We start from the raw sequence: 12724 nt of genomic DNA, 5'->3' as shown, positions 1-12724 counted from the left end.
ATGAGCTAGTCCAACACAGGGTTCTCTTGTGGTTGGATTAGTCATTACAATACGGCACCTTAAACCAACAGATAGGGTGATTTCTGAAGAGCACATCTCAAACTCGTTCAATCTGATGATTGTTTTTGAAGGAATGGCCCCACTTCTTAACAAGACAGCTATCAAAATGCAGCCACCGCTCTTTGAAGATCTCTTTATAAACAAAAGTGCCGTTCTGACATGCATGATGCCCCTTGCAAATGCAACCATCAACTCAACAGTCAGTTGGACAATGGATGGAGAACCTGCCGACACAAAAGCTGTGACTACCACATTCTTGAATGAAACCAACAGCACTTCTTGGATCTACGGACAACTGCGCATGAATCTGACTGAATGGAAAACCACTGTGAAGTTCACCTGTAGCATCCAAAATGGCCTAGGAGAAACCAAGCGACACTTTGAGCGAAGGAATGGTAAGGACTTACAAAAAGGGTGGGCAGGAGCATATGAGACACTGAGAGCAAAACAGAGTGATTCAGGAACACACCAAAGTTACTGGAGATTGAGTCAAAGTACTAACCCATTTTGCTCAATATGCTAATTCAGACTGCAGCCAACACAAAATAATATTGAGCAAACACAGCTGTCCATCACCTACATTTAAAGCCACCTGAGCACAGGATTGAAGCTACTAATCTTAACGATTTGTATATGCAATGAAGTTTTATCTCTTTTATGCCAGTTTCATTTTCATGGTTTCCACAAAGAATTATGGGTGTTGTACCTTTCAGAATGCTGAAAATACTATTAGAGAGCCACCCCAGTTGTAACAACAACAAATATAATTCCAATGGTTTTCTGGGGAAAGTGAAAGACTGATAAACAGGGTAAATTTCAAATATGTCCTTAGTAGTTTCTTCTAACATTTTTTGTTTCCCTTTTTTTAACACAGGCACAATGAAGCCCCCAAAAGTCTACCTCCAGCAACAGTCCTCCAATGATGACTTAAATGTAACCTTATTCTGCGTGGTCAGAGACTTCTACCCAGGAGAGATCTTTGTGAAGTGGGAGGAGGAGAAAAAAGGAATGTCACTGAAGGGTTATGATACTCATGGTCTGAAATGTGACCATGAAAAACAAAGATGTTCCTTAGTGAGCATACTTGAAGTCCCCACAAGCAAGTGGCTGACAGGAGTCTCTTACGCATGCCTTGTAGCACACGTCTCCTCTGAAAACATCACAATCAGAAGAACCAATTCCCTTTCTGGTAAAATACATCTTATCTGCACCTTACCACCAGATAAATTCACTTCATTGCGAAGACAATGCAATTTCCTTGACATCTTGATTTGGCCTGCTTGCTGTCTTCACATCCTGCTAGATGGGATGTCCATTCTGTTATATCGCACAATGTTAATGTATCCTGCAGTTCTATATTAAAGTAATAATCAATGAGGTGTTTCTTTCTTTCTTCTTCAGTTGCATCTTGTGCCACGATCCAATAACCAGATATAGCTTTTGCACAAAATCTACACTGTATGCTGATCCTCTAAAGATGCCCTAGGAACACTGTTGGTCTTTGTGGGGTCTATATTCAACAAAGAGAAACCAACATGCCTTCAACGCACCCTTGTCTCTTATTTGTTTCATCGTATATTTGCTGTTGTACTTTGTTCTTGCTTTTTTGAAGACTTTCTCCTCCATCTGTTCTCCAAGGAGTAACCGTATCATCTCACCTCATCCTGCAGATTCCTGGGACTGTGCCATCATGGGTGCTGCTCTGTGCGATATCCGCAATGAAAACGAAGATGAGTACAGTGAACTCGAGGAGGCCAACAGCGTCTGGAACAAAGTTTCCACTTTCATGGTCCTCTTCACTGTTGCAATCTTCTATGGGGGACTTGTCACTTTCATCAAGGTAAAAAGGGAAGGGGCTAGAGCAAGGTTTCCCAAACTTGAGTCTCCAGCTGTTGTTGGACTACAACTCCCGTCATCCATAGTTAGGAGGACCAGTGGTCAGGAATGATGGGAATTGTAGTCCAAAAGCAGCTGGAGAATCAGGTTTGGGAAACCATGGGCTAGAGTCAAACCTTGGAAGCACCACACAAATGTAGAAGGCACTGGCTTCCTCGCTTCTCACCCAACAATTCATTGTGGACACCATCTCTCACGGTCCTAAATTGTGTTGTGAGTGTACATTTGACATATGTTATTAAGTGTGAGCAAGTGAGAACAAACTTGCATTTGCAGTCCTATGCTAATATGAATATGCACATCTACCTACTAGTTTGACTACTTAGTGCTGAAAGAATGTCCTCTGCCTGTCACAAAATGGGCATGAGATCAATTGGCTTCTAACTCGCTGTTCTCCAGCAACAGCAGAACCAATGTCCTAGGTGTCCTGTTCTCATCCCCAAACCATTCAGATAAACATGCATGGATTGTTTAATCTTCTCCCCACCTCTTCTGTTTCCACAGGTGAAGTAACCTTCCACCTTATCTCATGATGAAGAATATGCAGAATAAGACCCTGCTTTTTCTCTCCATTATATAGTTCTCTCAGTCTTTTCTCATTATATTTTTTGTCTGCTACGATACAACAAAGCATTAATGTCAGAAAGCATTATCTTCAGTGTTACTTGGTTTGCTTTGCCATCTTTTGCAATAATCGACACAGCCAACTTTGCTTCAAAAAGATGGTTAACAGGTCACTGAAGAAAGCGACCTCAACTTTACATGAACATTATCCCAAATAGTAAACAACTTTCTGCATCGATATTGCAAGTATATGGAAACTGAGCAACAAACAGCAATTTTGCCAGTGCCAACAATATGGAGCGCAACAATAGTGAAAGAAATAAACAACAAAGAATAGCATATCAACCATCCATGAGTAATAAAATGAATGATTTATCTTTTCCTTCCAACTATAGCAACTTACGGGTTGCAGAAAACTGGATCTGAGCAGGAGCCATCCAAATTGGTGAAAAGCTCCAAAGCTATTTCGTTGCTCTACACTTTGTATTAATTTCCTCCAAATCCTGAGCCATTATTTCCACTGCAGCAGTTTCTAGAAGCATTGCCATATTGATATGTTGCCAATTTGCAGCCCAGAGAGCAAGTGTTTAGTCTTAAGTGTACTGATAAAAGTAGAAGATGAGTAGCTGTTTTTGCTTTCCAAATTTAAGTCCTTTTGTCCACATTTTCCCCTTACTTGCAATAGAGGACTCCATTATTTGCCCTCCTATAGACAAACAGAAAAATGTGTACAAAATGACTGTGATCAAAAGGGGTCAGAACTGATACAACCAATAAAGGCCCCTTCCTTTATCACCATGTTTAAAGAGAGGAGCCTGATAAGCAAAGAGTTTTTCATGGATGGCAGCAAGCACACACCCTTTCCAAGGCTATTGATTTCTACTGGAGAGAGTTCTGGGCATGTTTAAATCTCCAGCAGTCAAATCAATGAAGATTAAAAGTTCTCAGCTTTTTATCATTCCCACTTGGCTTACATAGTGCAAAATATCGGCCAAAGTTTCCCTGTGTTGTGTTGAATTACTTTTCATGGTTCCATTAGTTTTGTGTTTGAGAAGTGTTGAAACTTTATCCTTTCACATTTGCATTACATTGTCCTCTGCTCCTGGACCACAAAGCAGCAACAATTATAACTTGAGTTTTCCTAGGATCACAGTCCAGCTAAAAAAGAGATTTGCCGCTGCTGTTGATCAGCCATTTGGTGCTAATCAGCTGCTTAGCATGGTCATAGCTAACTGTATGAACCACTTTGCATTAGCAAACTGATTGGGCAGAGAATTAATAATAATAATCTGGCTCGATATTTCAGTGCTATTCAGCTGTTAAAGCTCACAGCAGTAAATGGTTGCTTTCTTGAACTATGATTGTTCAGCGGGTAGATGGTGTCTCTTATTAACCAAGGTATATATCTGGTGAATATGTTATCAGAGTTGTAGTACACATCAGCCGTGTTTGACTGTAGTTTACTAAACTTCCAGCACTGTGCAGCCATCACTTTATCAGACTACCACCCTCCCCTATCGTTTACCATAATGTGTTACTATAATCTGTATAAAAGCAATGCATTGTAGTCTATTCTATTGCACTGTACCAATTTGCATTGATTTATAGAATGAACCTAAGGATGCACAGTATAAACATCATACTATAACATCCTTGTGTTTGGTGCTGAGTTTGTCTATATTAATTTCTGTCCTCGTATTGCTTCTGATTGTAATAATTTTGCCTTGTATGCTATTGCCCTCCATTGTATAAGTCTTTGTTCAAATTAGACATATCAAAACTCAGCTGCTACATAAACTTCTATTAACCATGCATTGTTGTCAATTCTCAGTCTTCTTCAAAGCACTGGAAGGGAAGGCACCCATTGGGACACAAATGCCTCTTTTCAGGGATTCTCCTAAAACAGGGATGGGGGATCTTTTTCACGCTGATGGTCACATTCCATTCTGGGCAACCTTTCAAGGGCCAAATGTTAGTGGCGGGCAGGGCCAGAGGCAAAAGAGCAACAAATGAAAATGCTGCCTTTGTACAGTAGACTAGCTTCTACGCATACTCACACACCTGCCTTTATTCTCCATCTGAGCAACCAAGAGATCAAGGCACATTCAAGGTGGGCAAAAAGAGCCCAGGAGAGTGCAAAACAGTGAAGGGGGTGGCCTGGGGAGGGGGTGGTGCTTGGGAGGGAGTGTGGTGTAGGGAGAGTTCAGAGGGCCAAGCAGAAACGCTTGGAGGGCCACATTCAGACCCCAGGTCTGAGGCTTCCCAACTCCAGCCTAAAATGTGTCTACTGTATGTAACTCACCATGGACTAGTGGTTAACTTTTAACATACCAGAGCTGCATGCCACTCCAATCTTTGAGTGATGCAAGATCCCAGGGGTTCATCTTTCCTTTAAGGAAAGAGGAACAGTGGAAACTGTGGTGTTTTTACAATATATGGTTCAACAACAACAACAACAACAACAACAACAATTTATTGTTTGTACCCTGCCCATCTGATTGAGTTCCTCCAGCCACTCTGGGTGGCTTCCAGCATATATAAAAACATAATAAAACATTAAACCTTAAAAAAGCTTCGCTATACAGGGCTGCCTTCATATGTTTCCAAAATGTTATATAATTACTCATCTCCTTAACATCTGATGGGAGGGCATTCCACAGGGTGGGTGCCGCTACCAAGAAGGCCCTTACACACATATACAACCTGAGCCTACAATGGAAGGGTACACAGCATTGGCACTTCAAGAGGGTTTTGCTTCTCCCAATCTACAATTGTAGATTCCAAAAAGAAACCAACCATCGCACTCTAAGCCTCTCTCCAACTTGCCGCTTTTACCAGACTACAACCTTTTTTCCTCTGTCACATCCCAGCCAACTCTAAATACTCTACCTCAGGGAAGATCCCAACAAAAAAAACTCAATATAAAAACCACAAAAATCATAATAAAAATAAGAACAAAAACAAACACAGTTAAATGGACATCACATGTCAATCAGCCAAAGGGCCTGGTTGAAGAGGAATATTTTTGCCTGGCACCAAAATGTGTATAATGAAGGCATCTCATGTTGCAACCCTCCAAGCCTCTTGTGGAGGAGGCACACAATTCAGGGCCTCAGAGGATGACCTCAGGATCTGGTTAGGTTCATATGGAGAGAGGCAGTCCTTGAGGTATTGCGGCCCTGAGCCCTAGGCTTGTGCCTAGGGACCAAGTGAATCCACCTCATTTATCCTTCAGAGTACCACATACAGCCTTTTCCAAGGCTTATCCAGTTTCAGGCTCCTGTCCCTTTTTCCTTTTGGGTTGTAAAACCTTACAAGGTTTCACAAAGTTTAACTCAAAGCAGCACAAGATACGTTTCATTTCAAGATCAGGGTCATTGTGAGAAATGAAACGTATGGTGAGATCCAGCGACCTAATGCTGCTTAGAGTGCTGGTCTAGAATACATACATAAACGTATATGTATATGTATATGTATATGTATATGTATATGTATATGTATATGTATATGTATATGTATATGTATATGTATATGTATATGTATATGTATATGTATATGTATAGTGGTGCCTCGCAAGACGAAATTAATTCGTTCCGCGAGTTTTGTCGTCTTGCGATTTTTTTCGTCTTGCGAAGCACGGTGTCGGAAAAGTTTTGGAAAAGCTTCAAAAATCACCAAAGTCTTCCAAAACCTCAAAAAAGGCTACCACACCGCGTGCTATGAGTTGCTCCTCGAAGTCAAGTCGCAACTGTATTAACGGTTTTAAGAAAAAGGAAACAAACTTGCAAGACGTTTCCGTCTTGCGAAGCAAGCCCATGGGGAAAATCGTCTTGCGAAGCAACTCAAAAAACCAAAAAAACCTTTCATCTTGCGAGTTTTCCATCTTGCGAGGCATTCGTCTTGCGAGGTACCACTGTATATGTATATGTATATGTATATGTATATGTATATGTATATGTATATGTATATGTATATGTATATGTATATGTATATGTATATGTATATGTATATGTATATGTATGGAGGGAGCTGGGGTCAGTAGAGGCACCAGATGAAAAGAGGGAAGGACCCCTGCATACACAACAAGAGGAAAGAATTTCAACAGGTACAACCTGCATGAAATTTCCACAACTATCCTCTCTCCTACACAACCTTTAGTGGTTCAGGTGCCCTGCACTTTTTCTTGCCTGGCCACCCTATTCATGAGACATCCTTACAGGACCTTGCAGCTGCCTCAGGATACCGGATACTGACACCAAGAGAAATCTACATGGTGCCTTCCAAATATTGTTGGGTTACAATTCCCACCATCTCCTGGTCATTGGTGATGCTGTCTGGGGCTGATGGGAGTCAATGACATCTGGAGGGCTACCCTTGCTGTAGACATTGCTAACACTGGAGCGGCTTCAGAACTTGCCTCCAACCCTGGTTTACACTCTCATTACTGAGGATTGGGGGGTGGGGGGCAGTGGCTGGCTCTGTCAGTCTATAAACTGTAGGCAAAGGCATGACATTCTGCCCCATCCCAGTTTGAACTGTGTCTCAGTTTCCTCTGGTAGATATGCTCAATTCATAGGGTGTGTGGCTCGTACAAAATCAGCAAAACATGGTTGTTGCTTTCTCACCCACCATTTGTTATCTGAAGTTGACTCAGAACACATCAATGTGAGTTTCTATTCAAAGCCCCACACATCATATCTGTCCATCCCCTTCTGACCGCCAGCACTCGCCTTTGGCTTAAAGGGGAAACACCAGTTCACAACTGTTGGTGAAAACAGGTTGCATCTGTTCTCAGGATGACTCATCAAAATGTCAGTGGGGGCCTTTCAGTCTTACCTATATTGTGATCAACAACAAACCATCAGGAGGAAAATTCATGCCATGGTTTTCAGCCTCACTGCACTTCATCCACACATTCCTACCCTGAAAAACAATGTGCAATAGATTAGAGCTGGAAGGAATCTATTGAACATTGTTGTTGTTGTTGTTTAGTCATTTAGTCATGTCTGACTCTTCATGACCCCATGGACCAGAGCACGCCAGGCACTTCTGTCTTCCACTGCCTCCCACAGTTTAGTCAAACTCATACTGGTAGCTTCGAGAACACTGTCCAACCATCTTGCCCTCTGTCGTCCCCTTCTTCTTGTGCCCTCAATCTTTCCCAACATCAGGGTCTTTTCCAGGGAGTCTTCTCATGAGGTGGCCAAAGTATTGGAGTCTCAGCTTCAGGATCTGTCCTTCCAGTGAGCACTCAGGGCTGATTTCCTTCAGAATGGATAGGTTTGATCTTCTTGCAGTCCATGGGACTCTCAAGAGTCTCCTCCAGCACCATAATTCAAAAGCATCAATTCTTCGACGATCAGCCTTCTTTATGGTCCACCTCTCACTTCCATCTATTGAACATAACATTAATCAAATGTGGGAGGGATATTTTAACTGCTTTCCAGAAAGAAAAATAGTAACCTCTCATCAGCACAATGACCATATGGTTAAGGTGCCATCCCCAGGCCCCCATAAATTGTACATGTGTCTTTTTTCCCCCAAGCAACTCAAATGGCAGCCCGAGACAGGAAAGTTCAGCAAATGAAGCTCCTTCCACCATTTTTTATCCATGCCAGGACAAACTTCACCTGCTAAATTTCTGCATATAATGCAGCTATGAAAGAAGTCCTAATACAGCTGAAATCTTGGAACTAGGCCTGGTCTCACCTCCACCAAGATGATATATTATTTCTCTCACCTGGAATATGGCTATAGCAGCCTGCCCAGCACCACAATCTAGGAGGCAGGGCCTTATGCACACCTAGCAAACACACCTGCCAAAAGCCACCAAAAGTCTTAAGAGAGCTGAAGAAGACCTAATGTCCATACATACCAACTGTCCTTAGTTGCCAAGGGCTAATCCCAATTTCTGGTCACTCTCCCTGAAAAGTTGCTATACCTATTCGGTTCTCTGGGGAGTACGTTGAAGAGGCCATTTTGAAATTCTGCACATTAGAGTTTGTCAGAGCAGAGACATCACCTTGCCAACAAAGATCCGTAGAGTTAAAGCTATAGTTTTCCCAGTAGTGATGTATGGAAGTGAGAGCTGGACCATAAAGAAGGCTGATCGCCGAATAACTGATGCTCTTGAATTATGGTGCTGAAGGAGACTCTTGAGAGTCCCACGGACTGCAAGAAGATCAAACCTATCCATTCTGAAGGAAATCAGCCCTGAGTGCTCAATGGAAGGACAGATGCTGAAGCTGAGGCTCCAATACTTTGGCCACCTCATCAGAAGAGAAGACTCCCTGGAAAAGACCAGGGGACAATAGAGGACGAGATGGTTGGACAGTGTTCTTGAAGCTACCAACATGAGTTTAACCAAACTGTGGGAGGCAGTGGAAGACAGGAGTGCCTGACGTGCTCTGGTCCAGGGGGTCACGAAGAGTCGGACACGACTAAACAACTAAACAACAACAACAACAACAACTGAGTTTGTCAGGTCTGTAGCAGTTCAGTGCTAAGAGCCAAACTTTATGTGGTGGGGGCAGTTACACTGCGGCCACACAATATTGGTTGAAACCGTCATGGTTTCCCACTAAGATTCCTGTGGACTGTTGCTTATTAAGGGTGCTGAGAGTTGTTAGGAGACTCCCTGGTCCCGTCCCCCCGTCCCCCCGTCCCCCGACAGTTGCAATTTGCAGAGTGGTTTAGCAATCAAACCCTCCTCCTGAGGAACTCTGGAATCTTTTTGCCATACCTCCCAAACCACAGTGAGAGATGCACAGCTAGGACAACACTTGGCCAGTTGTTTCATACATGCTCAGTGAAAGCACAACCGTTGTCCTTCTCACTCAGAACAATCTTCCGCTCCTTGGAAATGGTAAGTTCTAGAGGGCAGAAGAGTAATGGGGCAGTGCCTCAGTCCGCATCAGAATGTAGAGGCTATGAAGACCACTTTGATTACTTCAATATTGTTAGGCATTGAGTTGCAGCCAAATGCAATTTATTTCACGAAGACTGAGTGGTCAGGTTCTAGTGAGTCTCAGCTTCCTTTCATATCTGGAGTCAGGCTCAATTGGATAGTCCTCCTGGAGTGGTTTGAGTCACTTACCCTAGCTACTGACACCTTACTGTGCTTACTCAGGATCAGGAGTGAGACCCTATCAACATATAGTTTCTCCAGTAAGAGATCTGCACTACTTCCCCATCTGCTGCCAGATCCAGATTCACGGTGTTAGTAGTCTTATATAAAGCCCTTAACAGCTTGGGACTAGTTTGTTTGCAGGATCACTTTGCCCCACATATGCCCAATAACCATCTGAATCTGCAGAAATGGCACTGTAGTTGGTGCCACATAACACTTGTTCCACAGCTGTAATAAATCTTGTAGTGTGGCAGCACCTACAGAAACCGGGACGGCTTCTCTAAATCAGAGACATCCCTGGAAAACAGGTACACTTGGAGGGTCTGACATTACACACACACTTCCAACTCTAAACTTTGGCTTTTGTCCTTCTCACTATGTCCCCACCCACCCATTTGCTGTCTCACACAGAGCCCCCTCTCCTTTGCTTTCTTAATGGCCCACCACCCAGGTGATTGCCACAACACAGTTAGATAGCCTGGCTTATATTTTAACACTTGCAAAGATTATAGGTGCCTGGCACCCACAAACTCAAAACGATATAAATTGGCCCTCCACAAGGCGGTGAAGCACTTCCAAGCGTTTGTTCAAAGTGAAGCTACTGTTGGTGTAAGCAACTTGGTCCCAAAGCAACCTTGGAGGAAATTGCCCCCTCCCAGTTCTATGAAACAAAAAATGGGTGGTATTAGGTGGCACCGAAAGTGATATGGAAAGGGTCAATCACCAATAAATTCCAGACTTCTCAGGGTGAGGCCTGGTCCCAAATTCAACCCAGAATTATCTGCTATGGGATACAGACCCTCCAAGTGTCCCTATTTTCCAGGGACGTCCCTGATTTAGAGAAGCCATCTCAGTTTCTGATTTGATCCCAGAATGTCCCACTTTTCCTTAGGATGTCCCTATTTTCATTGGAGGGTAGGGAGTTATCTGACCCCTGAGCCGTCTGAAGGCAATCCTGCATAGGGGATTTTTTTAAAAAAAATAATAATGTTTTATTATCTTTTTATATATGTTGGAAGCTGCCCAGAGTGGCTGGGGCAACCCAGTAAGATGTGTGGGGTATAGATAGTAAAATCATCATTATGGAATGGGATGTCCCTATTTTCATCGGAGAAATGTTGGAGGGTACGGGAATAGTTGGTTTACCATTTATACTTATAAGGCTGTTGGCAGAAAGGGATAAATTATTATTTCTTTTTGAAATAAATAAATATTAGGGGGCCATATCTCTCTCTTTGTGTGGCTGTTTTGCCAGATTAACCCTAACTCTGGAAATTTGGTTAGTGAGAAACCCCAAAGTTTGAAAACAAGAAAACAAGGCAAGACAAATAAACTAGAAAAAGGGGAAGTTCTGCCTCGGCAACAGTTTCACGTGGCCACTTTTGGTTGCAAATTATAGCCCCCACCCCAGACATCACTCCACCACAATATGTTGTTTGTCTGTTTTCAGACCTTCATGTCAGCACCAAGGACATCTACCGTCACTTTCCTTTTTTGGAGACTGTTTCCAAGAACATTAGGAGAAAACACTGAAGACTTCATAGAACTAAGATGACTTTCCAGGAGAAATGGACCATGCAAGGTCAACCTTTTATATGGTGAGTGAAAGGGGCCTACTTCCAGGCTTTGGGAAGATAGAAACATAAGAAAAGACTTTTTCTAGGATCGGTCAACTATCATGGAAAGGATGTAGGTTGTAATAGGCTTGGGCATAAGTATTAGTATTTCCATTTGAATTCTGGTTTCTCATATTGATAGGCTTCCCAACTTATGCAGATTTTAACACTTGGTTACTGCCACCTCCCTGCTGAGCTTAAGAGAGACTTAAACACAACAAAAACTCCCCAATAGCCACCTTAGGCCCATGTTCAGTTTGGAGCTGCTGCATGTGATCTTTGCAGCACACTGGAAGGTAGCCTACTTGCAGCCCATCAGCCCAACACTTAGGCCAACTTTTCAGCTGACAGCTTAAGGGAGAGGAGTAGAGAGTTACTGGGCTGCCTGCAAGCTGCTCAGATAAGCAGCTTGCTTCTCTGGGATATTTCATGTGAAATGTCGATTGATTTCAATTCTCACAATTTGGTATATATTCCTGGTATCAGTAACCTTTCTCCTCACCTCTCTGCTTTGACATGCACAGCAATGGGGATGCCCCCAGGGAGCCGGCATTCTATGGGGAGATGTGCTAGGCCCCAACTGAATTATAGGTCTTGTGGCTGGAATACTGCACATCCTCCACCATTCCTAAATTGTGACAAGAAGGAAGCCTCCTTAGTCAGCAGCACTCCTTTGAGAGGCAACACTGCAGAAGCTCAGCTGGGAGACGTGCAAGTCTTCTACATCCATTGCCCATTGAGGTATCTAGGACCTCTAGGCAGGGCAAGAAAAGCTATTGGAACCTCTCTTGACATCCAGTGCTCAGTTGGGGGTGGAGTATGCAAGAGCTGGGTGGCACCCTGATCCTTTGCAGCTTTGGAAATGTTAGGGAAAGCACCCAGCAACCCACTACCTTCTCCGAAACTCACCAGTCAGTTAGAACAGCATCAAGCCTTTCAGATAGCAGCAGTAATCAGGAGTGCTCAGCTAGGGAAAAGAGGATTTTGGCTCCTTCAGCTACAGCTTTGGAAATAATGGGAGGGGGGACTCCTAGCTTCTCTGAAGCACACCACCTACTCGTGAGATACTAGCTCTTTCAGATCCATAGCAGCTATAGCTAGGCCAAGGAAGCAACAGGGCTGGGTGACTCTTCTCTGAGCTGATGGAAGACGTTCCCAGCATCCTCATAGCTTTTCTGTAGCTAACCTCTGAGCTGGGATAAATGCAAGCTACTTAGACTAGTGCAGAGGTTGAGGGAGCAGCCGGTGTCTTTCTGAAGCTCAGTGGTGAGCTCAGGAAAAGTGGGATGGCTTCTGCTCAGCTATGCCTTTGGGAACAATCATGGGGTAAGCTTCTAGGATCTCAGAAGCTCAGTGCTCAGCTGAGAAGCACACAAGCCATTCAGATCTACAGGAGCTATACCTGAAGCAGGGGAGCAACTCTCTACAATGGCCAGTAGTCAGCTGGGGGAAAGTTTGG

At 43.4% G+C, this 12724-nt stretch overlaps 1 protein-coding gene and 2 gene segments (V, D, J or C); all 3 read left to right on the top strand.

Annotated features, from left to right (window-relative positions):
• LOC144325057 (uncharacterized) overlaps nt 1-4332 on the top strand; it is a 45628-nt gene extending 41296 nt beyond the window's left edge. Inside the window, exons 11-14 of the mRNA XM_077916918.1 lie at nt 132-455; nt 935-1249; nt 1731-1900; nt 2461-4332. Of these exons, the coding sequence (XP_077773044.1) occupies nt 132-455; nt 935-1249; nt 1731-1900; nt 2461-2469 (818 nt within the window). The 3' untranslated portion in view covers nt 2470-4332. The remainder of the gene's footprint in view (nt 1-131; nt 456-934; nt 1250-1730; nt 1901-2460) is intronic.
• LOC114583608 (immunoglobulin heavy constant epsilon-like) overlaps nt 1-12724 on the top strand; it is a 179784-nt gene that overhangs the window by 38071 nt on the left and 128989 nt on the right.
• The window catches only part of LOC114582620 (Ig gamma-2C chain C region-like), a 99951-nt gene that overhangs the window by 37564 nt on the left and 49663 nt on the right, over nt 1-12724 (top strand).

Source organism: Podarcis muralis, chromosome 13 (assembly GCF_964188315.1).
Source record: "Podarcis muralis chromosome 13, rPodMur119.hap1.1, whole genome shotgun sequence".
NCBI classification, from domain to species: domain Eukaryota; kingdom Metazoa; phylum Chordata; class Lepidosauria; order Squamata; family Lacertidae; genus Podarcis; species Podarcis muralis.
The sequence above is the reverse complement of the archived record's forward strand: the minus strand, read 5'-3'. Positions and strand labels throughout refer to the sequence as shown.